At 44.2% G+C, this 25,432-nt stretch overlaps 2 protein-coding genes across 12 annotated transcripts in view; both read left to right on the top strand.

The window, feature by feature from the left end:
* The window catches only part of LOC119136981 (receptor-type tyrosine-protein phosphatase mu-like), a 102,429-nt gene extending 89,954 nt beyond the window's left edge, over window positions 1-12,475 (top strand). For 10 of the 11 annotated variants that reach the window (XM_037275917.1, XM_037275918.1, XM_037275916.1 and 7 more), the window contains 11 exons: window positions 958-1,055; window positions 2,724-2,840; window positions 3,080-3,234; window positions 3,306-3,441; window positions 7,010-7,159; window positions 7,272-7,445; window positions 7,811-7,942; window positions 9,190-9,315; window positions 10,656-10,819; window positions 11,489-11,624; window positions 11,852-12,475. In XM_037275917.1, the coding sequence (XP_037131812.1) occupies window positions 958-1,055; window positions 2,724-2,840; window positions 3,080-3,234; window positions 3,306-3,441; window positions 7,010-7,159; window positions 7,272-7,445; window positions 7,811-7,942; window positions 9,190-9,315; window positions 10,656-10,819; window positions 11,489-11,624; window positions 11,852-11,905 (1,442 nt within the window). In that variant the 3' untranslated portion in view covers window positions 11,906-12,475. The remainder of the gene's footprint in view (window positions 1-957; window positions 1,056-2,723; window positions 2,841-3,079; window positions 3,235-3,305; window positions 3,442-7,009; window positions 7,160-7,271; window positions 7,446-7,810; window positions 7,943-9,189; window positions 9,316-10,655; window positions 10,820-11,488; window positions 11,625-11,851) is intronic. The other variant, XM_037275909.1, reaches the window with a different exon arrangement.
* Window positions 12,476-19,766: 7,291 nt separating this feature from the next.
* LOC119137384 (transmembrane protein 200C-like) lies at window positions 19,767-25,163 on the top strand. The gene is made up of 2 exons (XM_037276663.1): window positions 19,767-19,894; window positions 22,484-25,163. The coding sequence occupies exon 2, from the start codon at window positions 22,517-22,519 to the stop codon at window positions 23,888-23,890; it is 1,374 nt and encodes a 457-aa protein (XP_037132558.1). The 5' UTR covers window positions 19,767-19,894; window positions 22,484-22,516; the 3' UTR covers window positions 23,891-25,163.
* The last annotated feature ends 269 nt before the right edge of the window (window positions 25,164-25,432 follow it).

Raw genomic sequence — 25,432 nt, 5'->3', positions numbered from 1 at the left:
AAATAAAACTGTTAGATTCTGTTTTCCAAAGCACAAGCTGGCAGGAGAAAAAAAAAAAAAAAAAACATAAATGTGACAGATTGCAGTGTTACAATCAAGTCCACGAAAAACAACACGTAAAACAGATCAAAGGAGATGAAGACCTAAAACGTCTTCTGAGCAATCTTATGTCGAAACAAGACGTAAAATGTTTGCTGCATGCTTTGAATGTGGGAGCGTAAAAAAAAACCTCAAATACTCAGTCATCATTGATGTTGGATGTGCATTTAAATAGTGTTTCACAATTTTCCCGTGTTTGTTTTTGACCTGGTTCTCATCACCTGTAATTATGTGCACGCTGTCTACAAGTAAAACAAGGAGTTCATTTCAATAATCAACTTTGAACGTCTACATAATATTACACATTTCTCCAGGTAATTGCTGTTGATTGGGGGCTTGGGTGCTGACTTGATTTGCATATCCTAATTAATTTGTAATAATTTCAAACTCGCATGCATGATTAAACTAATATTCATCATTCTAATTAACCTAAATAATTCTAGTGAACTCCCCACTCGGCAATCGATGATGTGAATTGATAGATTAACTATAATTCGTTTCCTGGTTTGGTGTGTAAAAAAATTGCCTAAAAAAGTTAATCATTTTACAAAATGAAAGCAAATGTTCGTAAATGTCTAATTTTGAAAAAAAAAAACCCACAAAAATAATAAGTCCGCTTTTATAGATGACAGCCATCTGAAAATCTTTACTAGGACTGCCATAATCATTAGAAAAGGAGAAAATTAGCTATTTGGAAAATGAATGAATGAATGAATGAATGAATGAATGAATGAATGAATGAATGAATGAAACTTTGCTTCGCTTCATGCTTTGAATGGCTGCTAGTGCCATCTACTGGTCAACTATGCATATTGCAGCTCAAGTTTAAAAACAATTCAATTTCTTCTGCATCTGCAGGCCCCATGCAGGAAACGGTTTTGGACTTCTGGCGGATGGTGTGGCAAGAAAACACGGCGGCCATCGTCATGGTGACCAACCTTGTGGAAGTAGGCCGGGTGAGTGGCATGCATGCTACGATTCCGACTCTGGTCACATGAACCCCCTCCTGGGCTTCTTGTGAGGTTGGACAAAATGAAGGCGGCGAGGAGGGTTCTCATTGAGTCACTAGAACCGTTGATATTCTTTAAATATTGCACGACATGTTATTATCTCCCGCGGCCTTAATGTGTTGCACTTGGCTCGCTGAGCAGCGTTCAAGAGCGGCACCAAGCAGTTAATTTAAGCACCCCGGTGGCTGAAAGGTGCTGAGAAACAAGCGCACCTTTTTCACATTCTGCTGATTCTGCAGCGTAGCAGAGCTGCTCAATGATTCACGGCGCTCGCCCGCCGCTCTCCTGGTACCTCATTAGGCCGCTTCCACGCCCGCCGAGCCCCACCCCTCACCTTCTGCACACCTGCTTAGCGGCGGCGGGCGGCGTCCTCTGCGCCCCCGTGGGGGTCCCATGAGCGTCTGCTATATGATCCCCGGCCAATGGCCGCTGCACAGTCGAGCTCGCTCGTAAAGTCGCTCAAGCGTAGCGCGGCGGGCCATCTGCTCACTGATGAATTTTGGGATACCCTGCCGCACACACTCCACGGCCAAATGGAGGCGGGTCGTAGTGCACCTTGATGTATGAGATAGTCAGATTTTCATTTGGAAGAAGTGAGCAAATTCACTTGGCGTCCCGCAGTTTTTACCCATAGGAAATAATCTGTTCGCCTTGAAGACATTTACAAGAAAAAGAAAATCGACTTGCATTGGCACACATGCAGGATTACTATTATCATTCCTTGTCAAGTTTGCAAGCAAAATGTGCTCAGTTATTCTCAATTGTAAATGATCCACAGCGGAAAAAATAAATGCGTAAAATAAAATCCAAAACATGCCAATCACATAATTGTAAATGCCATGATTATGCGTTCTTTCCTCTTGTTACTCATTAACAACTGCCATCTTGCACAATCCAAACGAACATAATGAGTGGAAATAATCCAGTCTGGGTAAAAAACGAAGCCCTTAATGAGGCCAATTGTGCCCGAGTGGAGCGGGTCATTCCGACATCCGAATGGCTGGAAGTGGTCGTCGTCCTGGGATGAGTCAACCCCCACGTGCGCGTGTGCGTGCGTGTTCTGAAATTCTCATTTCACTGCTAACCAGTTCATGAGCTCCTCAGAGGACCGGTGAACGTGGTTCTTCGTCATCTCTCCATCTCCCTGACTAGCAACAGTTTAATTGAAGAAGAGTAGGAGGAGGGTGGGTAATTCTGCACTCTTATTATGGCTAATACCAGTAATATTTCCACTGGAGTGTTTTAGATTCCTGTAGGGAAATCTGTTCTTAACAGCCCAGGGTTTATTATTTCACATCATTATTGGGCCGCCACCTCCCTCCCCTCATGCATTTTTTCATGTTCTTTCTCCCCGACCGCTCAAGTTCTCTACCATTTAACTCATTTTCACATGGCCGACACACTGCCGGATGGAAAGCAATAACGTGCGAATGGAGCCCGGCCTCGCCCCTTTGCTGATGGGGCTTTACAAGAGGCCGCCCGGCTCATTCTGACGTGCCCAAAGAACCGAGACGTCAGGCGGCGGCGTGTCGTGCCAATTACCCTTTTTACAAGTCCAACTTTACTGCACTCATCAGATACGATTTATGGCGCCTTTGTCTTTTTTTTTTTTAGGTGAAGTGTTGTAAATACTGGCCGGATGACACAGAGATCTACAGAGATATCAAGGTGACGCTCATCGAGACCGAACTTCTCTCCGAGTACGTCATCCGCACTTTTGCCGTGGAGAAGGTACGCTCGCGTCCTGACGATGATTCATGAGTGCCGTCGCCTTACACAATAGAAATGGACAGAACAGCAAAAATTTATCCACAGTCGAAATTAAAAAAGTCAGCTCATGCATTTCCACAATGATTGTGTCATTCAAAATAGTGCACATAGTATAAAAGCATTTAAATGCTGTTTCACCGCGTTTGCAAGGAACTCTGGGTTTCTTTATTTGACCCGTCTGTGCGTCACCATCCCCTCAGCGAGGCGCTCACGAGATACGAGAGATCCGTCAGTTCCACTTCACGGGCTGGCCGGATCACGGCGTGCCCTACCATTCCACGGGGCTGCTGGGCTTCATCCGCCGCGTCAAGTCCAAGACCTTGAGCAATGCAGGGCCCATGGTGGTGCACTGCAGGTACGCCCAGCAAGCTCACAGCTTAACATTTAAGTCTATATTTTAAAAACATGATCTTTGCTTCTGCTCAGTGCCGGCGCCGGTCGGACGGGCTGCTTCATCGTCATCGACATCATGCTGGACATGGCGGAACGCGAAGGTGTGGTGGACATCTACAACTGTGTTCGAGAGCTGCGATCTCGCCGGGTCAATATGGTCCAGACTGAGGTAGGCCGCCTCCGGGACTATAGAAAGCTTTTTCCATCATCTCCATTTTCCTCAAAAGACAAATAGCAGTGTCTCGTATCAGGCTTGATGGATTCCTGACATCATCAGTTTTCTTTTTATTCATGCAAATGTAGGTGACACTTCCTTCCCACTTTCACCTGAGCGCACCTCACAAAAACGCTTTATTGCGCCGCTCGCTCGCTCGGCATGTCCCGCTGTCATAAAAGAGCTTTCGAGGCTTATAAGCGGGCAAAGAACTTTCCTGAACGGCAGCCATCTGGTGCCACTTGAACGCATCGTTTGCTCGTAATTCCCTTTTAAATCGGCAAGCGTCGTTGGGCTTAATGGCAAAACGTTTCAGTGCCACTGCTGCCCGAGCGCTGCTCACCCTGACTCACTCTTTCTTCAAGTTCAATGACCTTCAGAGTGCCCCCACCCCCCCACCACGCAGGTGTTTTTTGTTTTGTTTTTTTGCTTGGCATCCTGCTTCATAGTGATTGGCTGCTCTGAGTTTATAGTCAAATATTTGTTGATTTAAAAAAAAAAAAAAGAAACTACAAAAAAATTAAAGAAAATAATAACATTATTTAAGATAATACAGAGACAAATAATGCTGCTTGATTTTGGAAAAATATATAATTTTCTTATTTTTTATTATTATTACTTTTTGGACTTTTAAGATTTTGTCACGTTACAAAAATTGAAATAAAGATATATCACATAATGTTTAAATTGTATAAAAACAAAAACTTTACATAATTGCTATTTTAACTACCGTATTTTTCGGACTAAAAGTCGCTCCGGAATATAGGTTGCATTAGCCATAAAATGCACAATAACGTGAAAAAAAACATATATAAGTCGCTCCGGAGTATAAGTCGCATTTTGGGGGAAATGTATTTGACAAAATCCAACACCAAGAACTGACATGAACCAGCAACAACAGGCTAAACAATAGGTATTCTAACGTGACAAACACAAACGAAGAGCTGAGAACGGGCCTGACGTAACATTCAGAGTTATTCAAATAACTATTACATAAATAACACGTTTATAAAACCATCTGTGTCACTCCAATTCATTAAATCCATCGATCGTCCTTTGTCAACAATGCCGGCCGGGTGCTCGCCGCTGACGGCGGTTGCACTTCAAAATATTCCACAGGCCCATATAACGATATATAAATTATATATAAAGTAACTATTATATAAGCAATAATTTTATCAAACCATCTGTCACTCCAAATAATTAAATCCATCGATCGTCCTTTATGTCAACAATGCCGGCCGGGTGCGCGCAAGCTGACGGTGCATGCACTTCAAAATATTCCACAGGCCCATATAACGATATATAAATTACATATCAAATAACTATTATATAAGCAATAATATTATCAAACCATCTGTCACTCCACATTATTAAATCCATCGATCAAATTCCTCGTCCTTTGTCAACAACGCCGCGCGTGCGCCCTGACGTCAGCCTCGTCGTTATTCCACAGATCTAGTATATAACTATATTATAGCGTTAACAAAGTACAAGGAAAGACGTAGGTTTGGTAAACGGCTCTTTATTTAACAAAACAAGAGTTCAACGACCCAACAACAACTACTGAACTGTAAAAACATGTACAAGTTGCTACACGAAATAAAATATATCAAATAACTATAACATAAATAGTTCACCGCCACACGGCCCCAAGCACCGGCGTCGACTTCCAGGCGTGTGGCGGCTTGGACTTCCATCCCCGGAGGTGGCATTTCCAGCCACGGAGGTGGAAGAGAGCTCCATAGAATAGGACCGGGCGTGCATAAAAGCCATGTCCGAGCCCTATCCACCGTCCCCGGACAGCCACCCGGCCGCACGCCGGCCCCCAACTGACATCCACAGAGGTGAAAGAGAGCTCCGTAGAGTAGGACCGGGTGTGCGTAAAAGCCATGTCCGAGCCCCGAACAGCCACCCGGCCGAGCGCCGGCCCCCGACTTCCATCCACGGAGGTGAAAGAGAACTCCGTAGAGTAGGGCCGGGCGTGCGTAAAAGCCATAATAGTTTTTCAAACCTTCTGTGTCACTCCAAATCATTAAATCCTTCAAACTCTTCGTCCTCCGTGTCACTTACAAACAAAGCCGCTAATGATGCCGGTAGTACGTGGGGCCCGTCGTCATCTTCGTCATCCCGTGATCGAATCTTTGTCCTTTATGTAAACAAGCGCCGCGCTGCTGACATCACTTGAAATTCAAATTACAGTAATCCCTTGCTACATCGCGGTTCGGTTATCGCAGTTTAACTTTTTTTTCTTTTTTTTTGAATTTTGAAAATTTGTGAAAAAATTCACATATAAGTCGCTCCTCAGTATAAATCGCCCCCCCCCACCCAAACTATGAAAAAAACCACGATTTATATTCCGAAAAATACGGTATTTAATATTTTCTGATTAATACATTTAAAACCATAATACACTAAAAACAAAATAATTGACTTTTGGGGATTTTCTTGATTTTGTGTATAGTTCAGTATATTTCTAAAGTTAGAAAAATGTAATAATAGTAATATCAAAACTCACAGAATAAAACACAACAAAGAAGGGATTAAACAAATGTATATGAAATACACGATTTTAATTGCCAAGCATTGTTGAGCTTAACCAGTAAGCGTTTTATCGGTGACTCACTTCTTAAATTCAGTGACCTTCAAAGTATACCCAAAAAGCTTTTTTTTTTCTTTTCTTGGCCTTGCAGGTGTTTCTCGCTCACCTGCCTGCTCCACCGCAATTGGCTGGCGCTAGTTTATTGCTATGTGCCGTTCGGCGGATTGTGGCTTGAGCGTCACACCGACGTTGTGATCAAAAGGTCGACACGTGTTCGCTTGTGCAGGCCTCCCATCGACGACCTTGTGCATGCGTGCGTGTGGATTTTACGGGGCAGACTACAAGCGGGTGTCGGCTGAAAATGTCACTTCAGAACAGATTTCCATCAAGCCTCAAGCGCTGTCACTGTGACAGTGGCTTGACTGATTGATGCACGAGGCGGAGGAATTCCTGCTTTCTTTTGCATATTTTGCGCCTTATGGTGACTGGCCACTTCATTAGGCACACCTATAAATTTCCGCGGTATCAAAAATCTGCTTTACTATTTTCAAGCAGACTTTGGTTTTTCCACATTTTTTTTTCTTCAACGGATGAGGAGTTATCAAAAGCGGTGCGTTGCTTTGAACAAAACAATAATAAAAGCGCTCAAAATGTAAACTGGCAAGGGCCAGGGGTTGTCAGTGTGAATTTGGGTCAGAGAGGGTTTTTAAAAGGTCAAAGTATTGGAGGTAGTACAGTTCCTGCAGTGATAACCAAACGCAGCAAAATATGTCATGTGACCTTTAAAAACGAAATCAAAGACAAACATTAGTCAGAGTAAACAGCCTGGGGAGGCGCAGAGGGGACAGTTCATGGAAAGGTTTCGATAGGGACATCATTGCGCCGTTTTTCCCGTTAATTATGGTGCTGGTGAAAATTGGGGTCGACTGTCCTGTACGTTATTCCCTGACGGATTCGCAATGAGGATGCCCTGTCTCGCAGGAGCAGTATGTCTTCATCCACGATGCCATCTTGGAAGCGTGCCTGTGCGGCGACACCACCATCCCCGCCGGACAGTTCCGTTCCGTGTACTACGACATGAACCGCCTCGACCCGCAGACCAACTCCAGCCCCATCAAGGAGGAGTTTCGGGTAGGCCTTCCCAATGACAGCAGTAAAAAAAATAAAATAGAAATAGTACAACATGGACACTGTTAGCTTGTCAGGATAAAACAGGCTTGCTGTTTTTTTTTCATTGGTTCAGACTCTGAATATGGTGACACCCACGCTGAGGGTGGAGGACTGCAGCATTGCGTTGCTGCCCAGGAACCATGAAAAGAACCGCTGCATGGATGTGCTCCCGCCCGACCGCTGCCTGCCCTTCCTCATCACCATCGACGGCGAGAGTTCCAACTACATCAACGCTGCTCTCATGGATGTAAGAGACGACTTTTATTGGAAATGACTTGTGGCTGCTCATGTGTTACAATTCTAAAGGAGTGTAAAGTGTTTGTAAACCGGGTTGGCCCCCAAATTGCTTAGTATGAGCTAGCAAACAATGGCAAAGAAGAGTTTGTAAACAGTCATGGCCTTGAAAGAGGTTTGTGTCGCTTTCCTGTGTCTTCGGTCAAAGCAACCATCTGGCGTGTCAGCTTTGACTGCCAGATGGTCGTCCTGTCAGCCTTTGGAGAAACATCAAATCTCCTCTGTGTTATGGAGTTTGTACACGACGCGCTAATGCTTGTCCACTTCCGACTTTGTCCAAAATATTCCAAACATGCCTGTTGCTGTCCGTCCCGACAGAGCTACAAGCAGCCGTCGGCTTTCATCGTGACACAGCATCCTCTTCCCAACACGGTCAAGGATTTCTGGAGGCTGGTGCTGGACTACCACTGCACCTCTATCGTCATGCTCAACGATGTCGACCCTGCCCAGGTATGCAAAAGATGGATGGATGGATGGATGGATGGATGGATGGATGGATGGATGGATGGATGGATGGATGGATGGATGGATGGATGGATGGATGGATGGATGGATGGATGGATGGATGGATGGATGGATGGATGGATGGATGGATGGATGGATGGATGGATGGATGGATGGAATATTGTTAAAACAATGTAAGAAATAAAATTGAACTTAAAACTGGAAAAGGCCAAAATCCATAGAAAAGTTTCGAAATCCCAGCGGAGGCCGCGGTGTGTTGTGTAGCAATGCACTGTGGGTAAAAAACTCAGTTTGGGCGTGTGCGCGTGTTGTCAATGAGCTGAGTGATCAGCTTCGGTCGCTCTCCACCTTTCTCAGCCCGAGGCTCTGTCATAACACCCGCCCATCAAAGCCATCGTTCCTCCCACTCTTCCTCCCTCCCCGGGTGAAGGAAGGAGAGCGTCTTTCATTCAATATTCTCACTGTAGCACACCGACGTGGGAAGGCAGGAAGTGCAGCTGTCGATGGCGGCAAGGGAACGTACCGTGTTCGGCATCAGCATCTATATTTGTGCTTGTCACACATCAGCACACACACACACACACACACGCACACACACACACACACGTTGTACTGTATTCATGCTTGTGAGTGTGCATTCTCAACTCTTCTCAAGTGGGCTTGTTTTCTCTTGTTTGCCGTCGTGTGACCAAGCATTTCTCAGTGTGGCATGACCCACAAGTGGGATACACACACACACACACACACAAAACACACATAACATACACACTCATTCATCTCTAGGGAAGTGAGAAAAGGGAAAGGCAACAGAGGCAAGCTTTTAAACTTGCAAATATGGCTGATGCCTTCATTTTTAAAAGCAGAAGTGAAGTCCAAAATGTTCTTTGCAAAAATATGCTGTGTCCCCATTTGAAAAATTTGCTTTTTCTTTGAATCTATTTTTTTCCACCATCTTGAAAATGTCGACTTTTTTGACTTTACCTCTCAAGTGTGTGACCTTTTTTAACGCACAGTGATCCCTCGTTTTTCGTAGGAGATGCATTCCAGAACCACCCGCGAAAAATGAAATTCCGCGAAGTAGAATGAGTATATGCATTATTTAGAAATTTAAATACCAATGTAGTACAACTTTTATCTTGAATTATAATTTCCTTTGGAAAAACACATACTGTATGTTGTCTATAAAAATAAAAAAGCCTAAAAGTACTCATTTGTGTGGTGTTTTTTTGTAGCTGTGCCCGCAGTATTGGCCCGAAAACGGCGTCCACCGCCACGGCCCCATCCAGGTGGAATTTGTGTCCGCCGACCTGGAGGAGGACATCATCAGCAGAATATTCCGCATCTACAATGCAGCACGGGTGAGCGCACCCATAAAATGCTCAGCTTGTTTTCTCTCCTTTTCTGTTTTTAGTGACTTTCTCTCTAACTTGTTTTCTTCTTGCGCCAAGTTATTCTGCCTGCGCACCTCACACGTCCCACTCAGTCGCCGCCATTTGTCCGTTCAAGCTGTGCTGAGGCCGAGGCCTTCTGTTCTTTAACGAGAATGCCGCTACGCTAGCTCTCACGTGCTTTTTCTTTCTTTAACCCCAAAGGAGTGCAATCAACATTGTTGAGGAAAGTTGTTTTTAAAACTTGGCGTTTTGCCAGCGTGGATAAATACTCATTTAAAAAATGAATAATTATAAAACAATTAAAATGGATATGTTAAATGCAAATGTTTTTTTTACGTTTTCATTTTGGTGTTTTGTTTTTCTTTTCTTTTCAGTGTTCAGTCCTTATTTGGGTCGATTGTGCAAGTGTACATAATGAATTGATGGGAACTTTAAGTAGTTAATTTAACTAAATTTTCAAAATGACCAATTAAATTACCAAAATATTTGCTAACTTCCTTTTACGCTTTTGTGAATGTCTTTTTTATCCTCAAAAATTACATCTAAATCTGAAAGGAAATTCTTTAAAAGATATTTTTTTCTATTAAATAAATTTACTTTTTTTTTCAATTTTCAACACAATACATTTTGTTTCTTGTTTTTTTTCCTTTAACAAATGTCTTGAATCCATAATTTTTTCTTGAAAAGCATAACTTCCTTTCTTTTCATATGCTTCATTTTCTTATCTGAGTTTAATCGCTATTCTAGTTGATTGTTTAGCCCTAAGTAATGATTGCCTGATTTTTTTTTTTATATATAGTATAATAACAAAATACCCCAAATACTTTCATAGTCTTTTTTCCATGTTTATTCACTACCCAAAAGTGTGATTTCAAACAGGATTAGCGCGCCGTTTAGAAGTTTTGATGACACCAAAGATTTTATGCGTGCGTGCTGCATCCAAGCCCATATAATCACGCATGATCGCTGACAGCAGATATCGATCGACGTGTCCGGGTGCGATTTAGAGCGTCTTGATCTTTGCTGATTGCTTAACTCTGCGTCTCCCACGGTAACCATGCTCATCCATCAACGTTGGTTTCCCAGGAGGGACGACGTGCTTAGCTTTTGCATCTCACACACGTGCGGGCAGGCTACTCGTTAATCACCTCGGGCCCCTAGCGAGAGAGGGGACCGAGAGACCAGAGCTATTGGAATCCATAACAGGAATCCATATTAAGAATGCACTGAGACCGATACGAGTCCCACACTCACACCTGCCGTGTGGTTCTTAACCCCGTCATATTTGTGATGTTTGGTTTGGTCAGCCTCAGGACGGCTACCGCATGGTGCAGCAGTTCCAGTTCCTGGGCTGGCCCATGTATCGAGACACGCCCATGTCCAAGCGCTCCTTCCTTAAGCTCATCCGGCAGGTGGACAAGTGGCAGGATGAATACGACGGCGGCGAGGGACGCACTGTGGTCCACTGTTTGTAAGTTCACCAACTAATATTTGGTTTGAGAGGAAACACTACCATCTAGTGGCCTTGTGTGTTTACTGCACCAGTAATTTTCTCTACCCAAGAAATAGAACTGCAAGCAAAATATCCATCCATCCATCCATTTTCCGAACCGCTTAGTCCCCACGGGGGTCGCGGGCGTGCTGGAGCCTATCCCAGCTGTCATCGGGCAGTAGGCGGGGGACACCCTGAACCGGTTGCCAGCCAATCGCAGGGCACACAGAGACAAACAACCATTTGCACTCGCACTCACACCTAGGGACAATCTGGAGTCTTCAATCGGCCTACCAAGCATGTTTTTGGGATGTGGGAGGAAACCGGAGTGCCCGGAGAAAACCCACGCGGGCCCGGGGAGAACATGCAAACTCCGCACAGGGAGGGCCGGAGGTGGAATTGAACCCGCACCCTCCTAACTGTGAGGCGGACGTGCTACCCAGTGCGCCACCGAGCCGCTCAGCAAAATATCCAATTTTTTAAATATTTTAAAATGTCGAGGAGATTTTCTAATAAAATAAAATCTAAATACACACATCTATGAATGTTTTATATAAGGTTAAAATGTAATAATTGTATTGATGAATAATAAAATAATGCAACGTTCCATCGTTTGAAGAAACTTGGAACTGATCAATTGTATTTCAGGAATGGCGGCGGGCGAAGCGGGACCTTCTGCGCCATCAGCATAGTGTGTGAGATGCTGCAGCACCAGCATGCAGTTGATGTCTTTCACGCCGTCAAGACGCTAAGGAACAACAAGCCCAACATGGTGGACCTGCTGGTAAGCCTATCTTCAACGCTACACCTACAAATTAAGAGCAATAGCGGCAAGAACCTTCTTGATTTTGAGTGATCAACATTATTTCATCAGCTGCAGTGCCTTAATGTAAAAGCCATTCTCATATTTTATTTTATACATTTGATTGATTTTAAATACTTGCACTCTGAAGTTCAACGACCCCTCCCCCCCCCCCCCTTCATCTGACACCCCAACCCACCCCGTTACAGGAGCAGTACAAGTTCTGCTACGAAGTGGCTCTGGAATATTTGAATTCCGGCTAACTCGGAGAGTATGACTCCAAAGACTTTGACGACGTGTCCGACGTGCCAAGTGTATTGTTCGGCAGTGAGCCGACACAAACACACTATTTTACTCAATGACTCGCGCTTGTTGTTTTTATCCTGACTGGACAGCGAGCATCAAACATTTACGGAATGGGAACGTGTTGTTCTGTGTGTACATAATGAAATGGCCTCCTTTTCTTCTTCTACTTCTTTTGTCATTGTTTTTTTTCTTTCTTTTTTAAGCTGCGCTGGTGATGAATTCGTTAAAATGTTGAAATAAGAAACAAAAAAGTGGCTGAATGTTGCTGTGAAGTCGCGACTCGTGTACGTTCGCTTCTTTTCCTTGTACGGGGTACCCAAAGCTACTCTCATCTCTGTGTGCATATTGTACAGATTTCTGTAGATTATTTATTATTTCTCAACTTTATTTGTGACTGGCAGTAAGTGAGTGACAATCATATGTTAATATAGTTTTGGGTTTATGGACCGTATTGTGTGTGTTTTCCTTTGGTCCTCCTGTATGACGGCTTGTAAAGAGAAAAACTGTTCTATAAATGTAATACAGTACGAAGTGTGTCACGTGTGTCTTTCTGTGTGCGTGCGTGTGAAAAAAGGCGTTATGAGGGCATCTGTTGGATTGTTGTGGAACTGCTCACACAAATTTGATCTAGTTTCCATCCATTCATCCACCCAGTTTTTGTACCGCTTTGTCTCCACGACGGTCGCAGGCGCGCTGGAGCGTATCCCAGCGGTCATCGGGCAGTAGGCGGGGGACACCCTGAACCAGTTGCCAGCCAATGGCAGGGCACACAGAGACAAATAACCATGCGCACTCGCACCTAGGTGCAATTTGGAGTGCTCAATCGGCCTACCGAGCATGTTTTTGGGATGTGGGAGAGAACCCACGCGGGCGCTAGGAGGACATCCAAACTCCACACAGGGAGGGTGGGTCGGAGGTGGAATCGAACCCGCACCCTCCTAACTGTGAGGTAGATGTGCTAACCAGTGCCCATGATCTAGTATCTAGTTTCTGTAATTTAAATGTATCCTTTCCATGCAAAAAAAATAATAGAAAACCAGTACATCTTTGCAGTTATTTGCCTTTCAACATCTCTTGCATTGGTTTTAGATTATGCAAGTGTGTACCGAATGGTGTGGATGAGATTGTGACGGTCTTGGCCTACAGAACCTGGAGTATGTCTCACTGTTGTGAGACTTTCCACCACAAGAGGGCAGTACAACGCAAGATTACATTGTTACTCCGGGTTTATTGAAAGAATGCTTAATCAAGTTACGCAAATAGGTTGCGGTTTCTCTGCCCGCCTGCTGATGATGATGATGAGCGACCATTTTATATGTTCATGCTAAACTACGACTTGTTTGACTTTGTTGCACCAACTTGAAACTTCTCGCAATTGTCACTTCAGTATATTTCAGGCTGCCCGGTGCTGCTGCAGTGTGAATATCTTTTCATTTTTCATGGCGGCCTACTTTTGAATTTTTACACGAACACATACACTTAAAGCCATACACACTCAAAGTCACCAGATCATGAGCTTGGTGAATGCCTACATCACACGTGGTACTGTTTTTTACGAATGCAAATCCATTTTTATCATTTATTTTTATTTTACCATTTTAATTGATATGATAGAATCTGTGATGATAACCATAAAAGAGGGAAGTTGTTTTCTAGCTATGTTTATTTTTACTGTGCAAGTTGGCAGTTATCATGACAAAATATCCAAAGGAGCCACACATGCACTAAGCTTGCTGAAGATTTTTTTAGTATTGTTCTCTGGAGTAAGTCTCATTCTGTTTTTATTGTGTAAGACAGCCATTGCATTTATCACATTGGCGTCTACATTGTGTGCTTTGTAAGCTTTTTTTTTTTACTTCTAATTATTTTAAGTATGCAAGTTGGCATGATATATATACTACTATTTGTCATTTTGGTTATTTTTATTTTTTTTTGCATGTTGACAGCTTGCAAGCATGAGTGAGCTGTAAGGAAATGATCACATTCCAGTAATTGTATGTAACATGTGACGCAGCGCCTTTTTGATGGTGGATTATTTCCTGTCATTCTATTTCTTTTTAGTGCGCATGGTCACAGTTGATGCAATTTGCCCCATTTGGACTGGTCACATGATCTAGTCTAACCTACAAATAGCATTACCTGATTCCCCAAAGACCTGGCCACTCTTTTTGGCAGAAAGCAGGCGCAGGTGCTCATCGCCGCCTTCCAATAATTCCGTGGCATCAGCTTTGCTCGGCAGTCTCGTCATCGAGCGCTTGCCAGCCAGGAGCGGGATCAATCATGCGGTGCAGATGTACAATAAGCACATCAAGTGCTCACATCTCTGGAAAATCAATTATTTTGCCCCATGGACAGGGAAGGCAAGATTGAACGTGATGTGTGTTGATTTACTGACATGTGGAGAGCACTTGGTGTTTGTTTGAGGTGAAGTGTTTATTTGGAAGGGGGTCTTTCTACAAAGACATTTTTAACATTATCATTTTCTGAACCACTTAGTCCCCACGGGGGTCGCGGGTGTGCTGGAGCCTATCCCAGCCGTCATCGGGCAGTAGGCGGGGGACACCCTGAACCGGTTGCCAGCCAATTGCAGGGCACACAGAGACAAACAACCATTTGCACTCGCACTTAGGGACAATTTGGAGTCTTCAATCGGCCTACCAAGCATGTTTTTGGGATGTGGGAGGAAACCGGAGTGCCCGGAGAAAACCCACGCGGGCCCGGGGAGAACATGCAAACTCCACACAGGGAGGGCCGGAGGTGGAATCGAACCCGCACCCTCCTAACTGTGAGGCGGACGTGCTACCCAGTGCACCACCGAGCCGCCATATATATATATATACACTACCGTTCAAAGGTTTGGGGTCACCCAAACAATTTTGTGACCCCAAACTTTTGAACGGTAGTGTATATATATATATATATATATATATATAAGTAATTGATGATTGTTTTTGGTTTTAGTCCGGTGTTTATTAAAAGTAACATTGCTGTAGGATATGTTTTTTTTGTGAGTGCGACTAGTTACGTATATTCTATTTTTTCTATTTTTTTTATATTCTTTTTTTTTTTTTTAAACAGAAAATTCTGCCTAGCAACAAAAGATGTCACCACTTACAGAAATCCTATTTGTGCATTTCTGTCCATCACTTTGTCCGTAGCGGTAGTACAACAGGGGTCAAGTCCTTTTCAAGCCATGTCACTTCCTGCCCCGCCCTCCACATTACTGTGGTAGCCAGCCTCCTCTTTCTCCTCTTCCTCCTCTTCCTCCTCTTCTTCCCTTCCGTGTGATCAGTCTGTTGCCATGGCAGCCCCACCGAGCTTTTCCTGATGAGTGAACTGGCGGTGCCCCACTCATCCGCCGAGTACCGTACGTTTTCATCTGTTGCCATGGTCACATGCGAGCATTTTTACCGATAGATCTGGCGCGGCAGGCAATGAGGAGTCTTTTTCTTTATCGGGCATACGGCCTCGTATCGAGCCGACGAGCGTTCAAAGGGGAGGAAGCTGAACAGGGGTGAGGTCGCGAGTGCATGCTGGAGCTTATCCTTGCAGTCTTTCTATATTTTTTCGATTTCATTCCAAGACTGAAGGCATTTTTAGCCTTTATGAGTCAGGCTTTTCGTCAAATTGATATTTTCCTCTTTAATCCTCATGATTATGGAATTCTGTTGCAGGCCAGATTGGACGGTTTGGTTGGCCATATTCAGCCCGCAGGCCGCGAGTTGATGATCACTGACCTAGAATATTGCCATTAGATTCAGTTCTATGTAATTATGTATGTATTTTTATATTACCACTACATTCAGTTCTATGGAAATTGAACACATTTATAGTTTTTTTCCTATGATGGCCTATTTTTTTGTACAAATGGTTTCTGAAAGTGCTGATCAATGTTCTTTCAACCTGATATTTGCACTTGTAGATGACCACAATGTAGCCCATGTGTCACGCTGTGGGCAATGGTCATTTACATCACACCCTTTGTGGGCAAACAACATGACCAAAAAAAAAACATGTTGCAAACAGAGTATTTTTGAGGCCACTTAATGCTCCCGGAACATTTAGGATGCATTGCTCTCATTAAAGTTGAGAGAAACAATGCTGTTGTCTCTGGTGCAGCCAAGGCGACGCAGTCCATAGCTCAGTTTCTCGCCAGCCACGCACCGCCCGCTTGAAAGGAAAGGTGATGAATCGGCATTTGGACCTCAGCCAACCATCGTTCACCTTCCTTGGTCGATGTTGTTTTGTCCCTCCCACCGTACTGTTTTTCTTTCTCCTGCCATGTGGAAAAGGGAGAATATCAAGTGGCTTCCATAGTCCTCTTTGTTATTATGCGGTCCAATGTCTGTGTGTGTCTTGTCTTGTGTGCCAGCGAAAGTATCATCCCTTCCGTGACCCTGTGAAGGTGCGTAGATGACAGATAGTCAATAGGCATTACGGGCCGCCATTGTGGCGGATGTGCTCAAGTGCGGCATTACATCACTGCCTTCTGCTGCCGTGTGCTGTTGGAGTCTCTGGACAGTATTACCATGCGTACAGCTCTTCAAACACTGATAAAGGCTATCTCCAGCTACATCTTTTCGGAATTTCAGACTGTCCTTCCAGTCGTGAAGGTTAATAACGGTGGTGTGCTTTAATGTTGATGAAGTCATTAGCACGTGAAAAGATCAGCCGTCTCAAAAGAATGATGTTGGCTAAAATATAATACCATGCATCGCAGTTTGATTTCAATTTTAGCCCATTGAGTCATTATACACAACTTTGATTTCGCAACTGTTTGACATCTGATATGGCTCAATGTGATATGAAACAGTTACATTAAATACGGTTTAATACCATCTGGTTCAATTCAAAAGCAACACAGGTGCAGGGTTGCCAAAGGTCATAGCGAGCAGCAGGTTAATCTGCCCAGGTGACATTGACGTTGCTGTCGCCATGGCAACAAACCCCTTCACACGGCCTACCCTCTGCTTACAATGTGCATGTTGAGGAGGAATATAAATATCACACCCATTAGTTGTCACTTTTGCCCCAAGGCTTGAAGGAAAAGGATTGGTGCTTTGAGGTGTTTTGCTGTGCGTTGTGAAATGGTTGCCATGGTAACCCAGCAGCCATCTCTTCCAAGGCAAAGGGAAGGGGAAGGAAAGCATGCAATATTTGAGGAACACACCCTGGATTGGTCACCGGTCATTCACAGGGTACACACAGGGTAAATAAACCAATATGAACAACATTGAAACGAATATGCGTGTGTATGTTTTTTTTAATTTACCAAAAATATGAACAAAGAAATTCCCTCATAGAATTTTATCAATTGAACTTTTTTTTTCTTGAAAAACTTCTTGATTAAAAGGATTTATTCTACTTACTAAAATCTGATTTTGTTAAAAATATTCTCAAAAAAAAGCAAATTTATCCTGAGATAAAATAACTCCACCATGCTGCCCACATGTGAAACAGTCCTTTTCCCCCTTTTTTTCCCCTTGCCTCATTTGATGTTTGTTGTTTGTCCCCGAAGTGATGACCTATATGTTGAGATGAAAGAAGACTTTATGTTTTTCCACCACCATCTTGGCGGCAAAGCGAGAATAATCCCCTGATTACATAACTGCGGCCTCGCTGCACTCAAAGAAAACAAAACAATACAAAACATGGCCGCTAAACTCATGAGCTGATGAAGATTCTAATTAGTGCAAGCGAACTCAGCTGTTATAGAAAATTCTCGCAAAAGTCGAATGTGCTCTCTGGCTCAATCACCATCCCCAACTTCAAATTATAAACTCAGTCTGCCGACTTCTGGAATGCCTTATTAAAAATCATTGATGCTGCTTCTCTGAAGTTTTAAGTAAAGTAAAGCCTTTGAATTTTTAATTGTGTCACACAAGTCTCACATTGCGGATTTGTTTCATCCGCTCCAGCAGCAGTCCAATAAGTCAATGCCAGCCTGCCAGTGATTATTTCCCAGTGTGCCACATTCCTGGATGTGTCAACAAATCCCATGAGGGGACTATAAATGTCTACAAGTACCTTCAACAAAGCACTTCAATAGAGTTGACCTTCATCGCAATGCGCAATCGGTGCTCAGTGTGTTACCCGCTCGTAAATCAAACACCTGAAGTTCTTGCGGGCTCCAACCGGCTTAATGAGATGTGCGGCACGGTGGGACCGGTGGAGCAATGCGGGCCATGGAGACAGATGGACATATGGGTGGTTTGGTCGGGGGCAGCCATGCATCTCTGACAGCAGCCGGGCACCGCTGGAAATGGAGCGGGGCGGTAATTGGGTTAGCGGTAGAAAGAAGGAAAAAGGAGCGAGAAGACACGTCTAGTTATGATACTTGATATGATAGCTCTACATTCGGTCGGTCAAATCGTCTTATCCCATCCAAATGAATGGAAATGCCGCTGACCTGTCCCAACCGAACCAATGTAAGTAGTTCAGGTCATGCGCTCAGATTTTCTTGTCTTTGTAAGGACCCTTGCTGCAGACTTTTGTACCTCGACATGCAAAGACCAGAACGCAACTTGTTTCAACAGTTGAGGTGAGTTATAACAAGCAGATGCCTCCCCTTCCAGACTCCACACCGGATCTTAGAAGCTAGCCAATCACCTTTAACCCGGCCTGCTCTCACTATAAAAGTGGACAAGAAAATCAATAACCGTGACGAATCACAACCAGTCAGTCACGGAACTACCCTCTCCTCTCCTATCATGAACTGTGAAATAGTACGTTTGACATCAGTGATACCCTGTGGATACTTGATTGGCTGCTTGGTTGCATTGTGCAGAGAATGGATTTTTTTTGCCCTTTATTGACGTAGATGCTAGAACCTTTCAGTCATCTCCCCATAATTATTCCCTAGTGTTGAATACTGCTGACTGTCAGTGTCATTTATATCCTTTTAATGCTCCATTTTGGCTGGCAAAGCTTAGGACCACTTTAAACTGTTCAGAGCATTCTGGCCACTACATTTTTAATTCTAAAATAATTAAGAATAATATAGAATAATTATATACACATACATATATATATATATATACATATATATATATATATATACATATATAGTTTTATCCCCTCCTTTGTAATTTTTTTGACTAATTCAAACCGCTTTTGACATGTTCTGATTCATTCCATGTGATCTTCTGTCTGTTATTTCACAATTCTTCATTCTGCCACTCAGCTGTCTTCACACACAATTTCTCAAGATATTGCATTCTCCAGTATAGACAAAATGGACTCCAACATAAACAAATACATGTACTGTACTATATAGGAACTAATAACTGAATGATAATAATGAACATACAAATTAAATGCTACGTGAGTACGTAAATAATGATAATCACATTTTTAAAACACTATCAATGTTATAGTATAATACAACAGTATAATTTGATCAATCAAAACTAATAATAAATAATTAAAACGATTTTAAATAATCCATATACCATAACTTTAGATAAAAAAAATAACAAAATGAATTTCCTTGAGAAGTAAAATTAAATGCAACTCATTTGACTCCCAGTGTGATGCATTGCAGTCGTGTAACACACAGCAACCTAAAAGACTACAACAATAAACACCGTGATGCTGCTCTGCATTAGATTCAAGTGTGTAGCAATGGATTATTGCCAACATACATAAAAGTCAAAGATGACAAATGGGCATCATGTAGAGTAGCTCCTCTTCTCCTCTTCAGCTTGGCCCGCCCCTCGCCTGCCTTTCCTTGCTTCCAAGCTTTTGCCTTTGAGCTTGAGGCGCATCCATTGAGGCGAGCACGGAGCTCTCTCTCTCTCTCTCTCTCTCTCTCTCTCTCTCTCTCTCGCTCCATCTCCCCGTCCCTTTACCTCTCTCTTTCTCTCCCTCCCTTGCAGCTCTGCCACCAAAGTGGCGCACATCGACGACGATGCCTCCCTTTGAGGATGCTCCTAATTTCTAAGCAGGTAAGCCTGATTTACAGCCATCTCTAATATCCCCCAAATGAGCTATGTTTTAAAAGAACATCCTGTTGGATTGAAGTGTTTGTGCCGCTTTTATGGAAGACCGTGAACGCACCACGGTTCCGAGAAATGCAGCCGAACTTTTCGTTTTATGGTTCTTACGCGCTTGGATATTTCGCGTGTGTATGTGTGTGCGTGAAGCAAATTCGTGCACGTGCATTTTTGGGGGGCGTCTTGTGCGCCCAAATTCGGCCGTGTTTGAAGCTTCATATGTCGGTTCTGGACATTTTCAGCCACACGCACGCGCGCACTCTCATGCGTGCACATACAGAGGGGAAACAGATGTGCTGTCACGTCAACAGAACATTAGTCGTGCAACATTGCGCATAAATAAAGCCCTCCAACCGCCTCCTTTTCATCCTCCCTTTCTTCATCATCTCCAACATGTCGACCCGAACCGAACCCAACAGCCACACAAAACAGTCCACACCCACCCAAGAACCCCCTTCGATTAACTCCCCCCATCGCAAAAATCTCCACCCACACGCTTTGATGAGAATTTAAAAAAAAATCAAGAATAAGATGCACCAATGCATATTTCAGGAAGCTAGATGGTAGCCTGCCCACCTTCAGATTAATTATTCTGGTGTAATTACCCGATAAGGCTGATATCTAGTAATTGCACTCCTACACGTGTGCATGAGACACTTCATTAGGTACGCCTGCTCAAGTTAATGAGGTCGAATGTGAATAATTTGCCTTTGCAAATCAGATTTTGATCGACACGTGTCACGGAGCTTCTGTTTTATGTATGCGTGTGCCCATGTGTGTTCACTGGGAATGATGCAATCGAGAGAGTGGGGAAATTGCGAGCGGACACGGTATGGAAGCAGGGATTGGTAAAACATAACCATATTTTGAAAAATTCTGGCACCATAGAAATCCAAATTATCTTTCCGCATTTAGATGAATGTGATGCCATTCATCAGTTCCAGCCTCCCTCAACCAAAAACAACAAAAATGTTTACAATGTTACATAGCATTATTATTTTTAATGCAACTAGGCAGTGGAGCCTTATGATATTGTCAAATGTCTGTCTACATGTGTTGCAGCACAGTTTGTATTCATATATGCATTGCATAACTCCACTGCCAGGTGTTTTCAGCACAGCCCCACATTAGAAGTCATTTTTGAGCGTTATGATTGTTTTTTCGAAACGGCTTCCACACACTAACTTTCCTTTCCTTTGGAGGGATTGTTTATTCTTGCCTCCATAATTCTTGCTCCCGAGGTTCAGTCTATCTGAGGAGCGTACTTCTCGACCCGTTTCATATGTAAAGTGCCTTGAGATGTGAATACAATTGAACAGAATTGAATTGAATTATGTTTGCGTGGTGCACCACAAGGCCATTACAGTTTCCAATAAAAAGAATATTTATGGCTTTATATACTCTACAGTGCAAGCAAAAAGAATTTACAATCACTTTCACAGCCATGGCCATATTCCATATTCTTCTCAAAATTCTATTCCAGTGTTATATATGAATATTAGATTGTGCATGAGTGCCTACTTTCCAGGATGTCACGATGAAACCTTTCGTGAGCACACTCAGTAAGCCTCGAATAAACACTTATATGACAAAAATGAGCATTATGACAATTTTAAAATCATATCTATTTACATTGCATCAGGTTGTGATGTGTACCTAATAATGTGGCTTGTGAGTTGGAATACGAAATCGGCTTCACATATGAGCATTGTCATCCTTGTGGCGTGTACCTAATGAAGTGTCCTACTAGCGTGTATATGTGCGTGTGTGTGTCATCTCAAGACACGCCGGTGCTGAGATGGATTCGCTCAGAGAGCAGGAAGGAGTGTGGGTGGGAGGACGTAGGTGGGCTCAACACGCCCGCTGGCCTCCTGTCTGGACACATCACATCCTCTCGCTGCCGCTGAGGCCCTGCTCGGAGACTTAGATAAACATACAGAGCGACGTCTAACAGCAGCCAGGCAGCCAGCACTCCTTGTTCCCGCTTTTCGCTCTATAGATCCAGTGGTTTCAGATTGATGACTAATACAGCTGAAGTTGTCCGTTTTTCCGCCTGTGGGTCAAATTCGACTGGATTGACTCGCCCACTGAAAGTAAAAATAATCGGTTGCGTTTCTATTTTTGCAAGATGTACGCTTTTAAAATATTCCCTAAGGCCGTACTTGTTGACTTTTTGTCAATGGTTGTTGGAGAATTAGCTCTTACGGTCAATACTGTTGGTTGAAACGAGATTGAATCAATTGTACCTTCTGCCTTCTAATGTAACAGCTTTTAACTATCATGCCTGCCACGGCACATTATTTGTAGTGAACAGAAAATAATTTTAGCAGTAAAATGTTGGAAATAACACTTTACAAAAGAGATTGGAAATCATTTTGTTACTGTAGCAGTGATCTGGTGGTGGAACCTTGGTTGCAAATCCATCCATCCATCCATCCGCTGTGCTAAAACTCGGGATTACACATATAATCTCTCCAGACAGCGTCTGCCATCTGCTCAGCGTGGACCCTCACGTTCTTCCTCTTGTGCTGTCCCCTCCAGGTTGAGTGACAAGCCCGCTCCCCGAGCGCTGCCATGATCGCCACGGGCGGACTGCTGCGCATGAACCGGCGCCAGGACTCCCTGCGCTCCAAGAACCGCGCTGAAAACAAGAAGAAGCGGAAATCAAAGAAGAAGAAGAAAAATGACGTGGTGGTAGTGAAGGGCAAGCTCAACCTCTGCTCACCCGCTGGCCTGGTTGCGGCCGTTGGGCTGATGGTCCTCATGGTGGGCATCTCCATGGCCGTACTAGGGTACTGGCCGAGCCAGAATCAGCAGCAATACCAAGAGCACGGACGGACGGGGGTACACTACGGCACAATGAGTTACTCACAAAGCCCCAACGCGTCCTCCAACGAGAGCCGAGCTCCCCCCAACCTCAACCCGCTGAACCAGAGCCACTCCAACGGCAGCGACTTGGCTCCGTCTCCCAACCACTGCGGCTTCCTGTGTGACTTCCTCGACAACTACCTGTACTCCGACAACCTCAAAGTCTTCGGACCGTTGGTGATGGGCATCGGAATTTTCCTCTTCATCTGCGCCAATGCCGTCCTTCACGAGAACCGCGACAAGAAAACCAAAATCATCAACCTGAGAGACATCTACTCCACGGTTATAGACCTGCATAGTGTCCGTTCCAAGGAGTACTCACCTCTCAATGGTTTGGTAAACTACACTCAGTCCAAGAGCGCAGAGGGTCCATCGGGGGGCCACCATGCAGGCCGCAGTTCCTGGCCTTCCTCCGCCGCATTGGACAGCGACGAGGTATTCCGGCGTCCGTCGCGTAGCTGGTCCAGGGAAGTCCAGACTTTCACAGACACAGTGTACAGCATCTACAAGGACTACAGCAATGGCAGCGAAGAGGCCCCCCAACCCCGCCAGTGGGACCCCACCTCCATTGTCGCCTCCTCGGTAAATGCCTTCACCCTCCCGGTCATCAAGCTCAACAACTACGAGGCGGAAGAAGACGTGGTCATTGAGGTGGGGAATGACCACGAGGAGGCACAGGGCGATGAAGAAAAGACGAGTCCTTTGCCCGAGGACGTACCTGCCGCTGAGCCGCCCCAGTTGTTCCCGCCCTCCCCAGTTGTGAAGGCGATGGGGTCACGCCTGTCCCTCAACTCGCTAACGGACCCGCCGAAGTCAGCACGCCGTTGCAGCCTGTCGGTGAGCGTGTGCCACCAGAGCGAGCGGGGCAGGCGCTTCAGCTGCCCTCGTCTGGAGCGCTCCAACAGTAAGGGCTACATTAAACTCAGCGACCTCGGGAGCGAATCCTTCGACGCGCCGGACACTTCTTTAGGGGGCGACGGCAAGCAGGAAGTAGCAGCGACGGATACGGCGACAGCCGTGGAGGAGGACGCTCAGGGAGACAAAGGACAGGCGACACCAAGCACTTCTGCAGAATCCTAAAGGGAATCTTGGGAAACTCTTATAAGCCCCTTTCACACTGTTAACCACCACTCGGCATTTATGACTGGCTTTCAGACAGTGGGATATTATCATATCCACATAGCCACCGTAGGTTCACACATCCAGATTACTAGGTGCGCGGTCAGCATCAGACGGGTACAACTGCTTTCAACACAAAAGGAGCGTTGCCAGTGGGTCTCGGGCATTGATCCTTATACACAAGTGGCTTTATACCTCTGATGCGAGGTAATTCTAAGCTACAGTTGAACTCTGGTCCTCGAGGGCCACTATCCTTCATGTTTTTGTTGTTTCTCCTACAACACCACACCTGAGTCAAATGATCAGGATTGATATCAGGCTCCTGATCGTTTGACACAGATGTGATAGAGAAGCGAAAATCTAAAACATGTAGGATAGTGGTCCTCGAGAACCACTTGTGTTCTCAGCCCTTAAAACTCATAAGCCACTTTCACACCGCCCCAACCGTGGGATACTACATCAAAAGCCGTAGATGGGCAGTGTTTTAAGGAGTTTTTGACACAAAGTCGCGGTCCCAGCTTTGCACTCATCCCTGAGACCAGGTCTTAAAATGGCAAATTCACTGGTGGACATCCCACATATGTACCTTATACGCAGGACAGTGGGAAAATGCCTGCATGGATGGCCAATGTGAAAGGGGCTACAGTCTGTCTTTGCTTCATATGTTCCGGAAGCGAGATACGACATCGCCATGAAGACTCAAAGGGCAAGGAGCCTCAAAGGGCAAGGAGCCTCCTTTTCCGCACACAACACAGCTCAACCGTTCAAGATGTGAGTTTTCTATTTTTTCAATGTAGCAAGAGCAATACTAATGATTGTTGAACGGATTTGTAAAAGAAAAGCAGGATTGGATTTTAGCTTCTATTTTGGTATAGTGGTTGAGGTGGGTAAAAACTGTAGCTTGTTAGAAGTGTAGATCTGACTGGAAGGAAACTGAAGCACCTGTAGCATCAAACTTTAAAAGTCTACACTTGTCATGAAGAAACTCAGGTAGACGTTTGATTTAGGAGCCGACGTGGACCTCCATGAGGGGATGACGTTTTCTCTGCACACTATACTACATGGTGGACAAACTTTTGAACTTCTACTACAATCCCCGCTGACCCACCACCTTCAGCCCTGCTTTCCCGAACACTGTAGGCGTCCTGTTGTGCACAAGCGAATGCAAAGTAGATTGTTTGCGCCAAATAGTTTCACTTGCATCATGGAAAACCATTAAAAGATAACAAAACAAGTTTGAGAGTCTTGATTTGTTTTTGTTTATTTAATCATTTATTTAATTTTTTATACAACAGGAGCTAACGGTGACAATAGAAGCAAAGTTAGCCGTTAGCGTGACATGGTGACTTGTCAAAGTGTCAGCATTAACACTGAGCACAAACAAAAATAAACAAATTAAGCTTGTTTTAGCAAGTGAGATGATTAGTCTGCTTCTTGTCAAGTGGTGACACACTATTATGACATTTTCTGGGCATTTCACAATAGACAAAGAATGCACAGCAA

This window comes from Syngnathus acus, chromosome 17 (assembly GCF_901709675.1).
Source record: "Syngnathus acus chromosome 17, fSynAcu1.2, whole genome shotgun sequence".
NCBI lineage: Eukaryota > Metazoa > Chordata > Actinopteri > Syngnathiformes > Syngnathidae > Syngnathus > Syngnathus acus.
The sequence above is the reverse complement of the archived record's forward strand: the minus strand, read 5'-3'. Positions and strand labels throughout refer to the sequence as shown.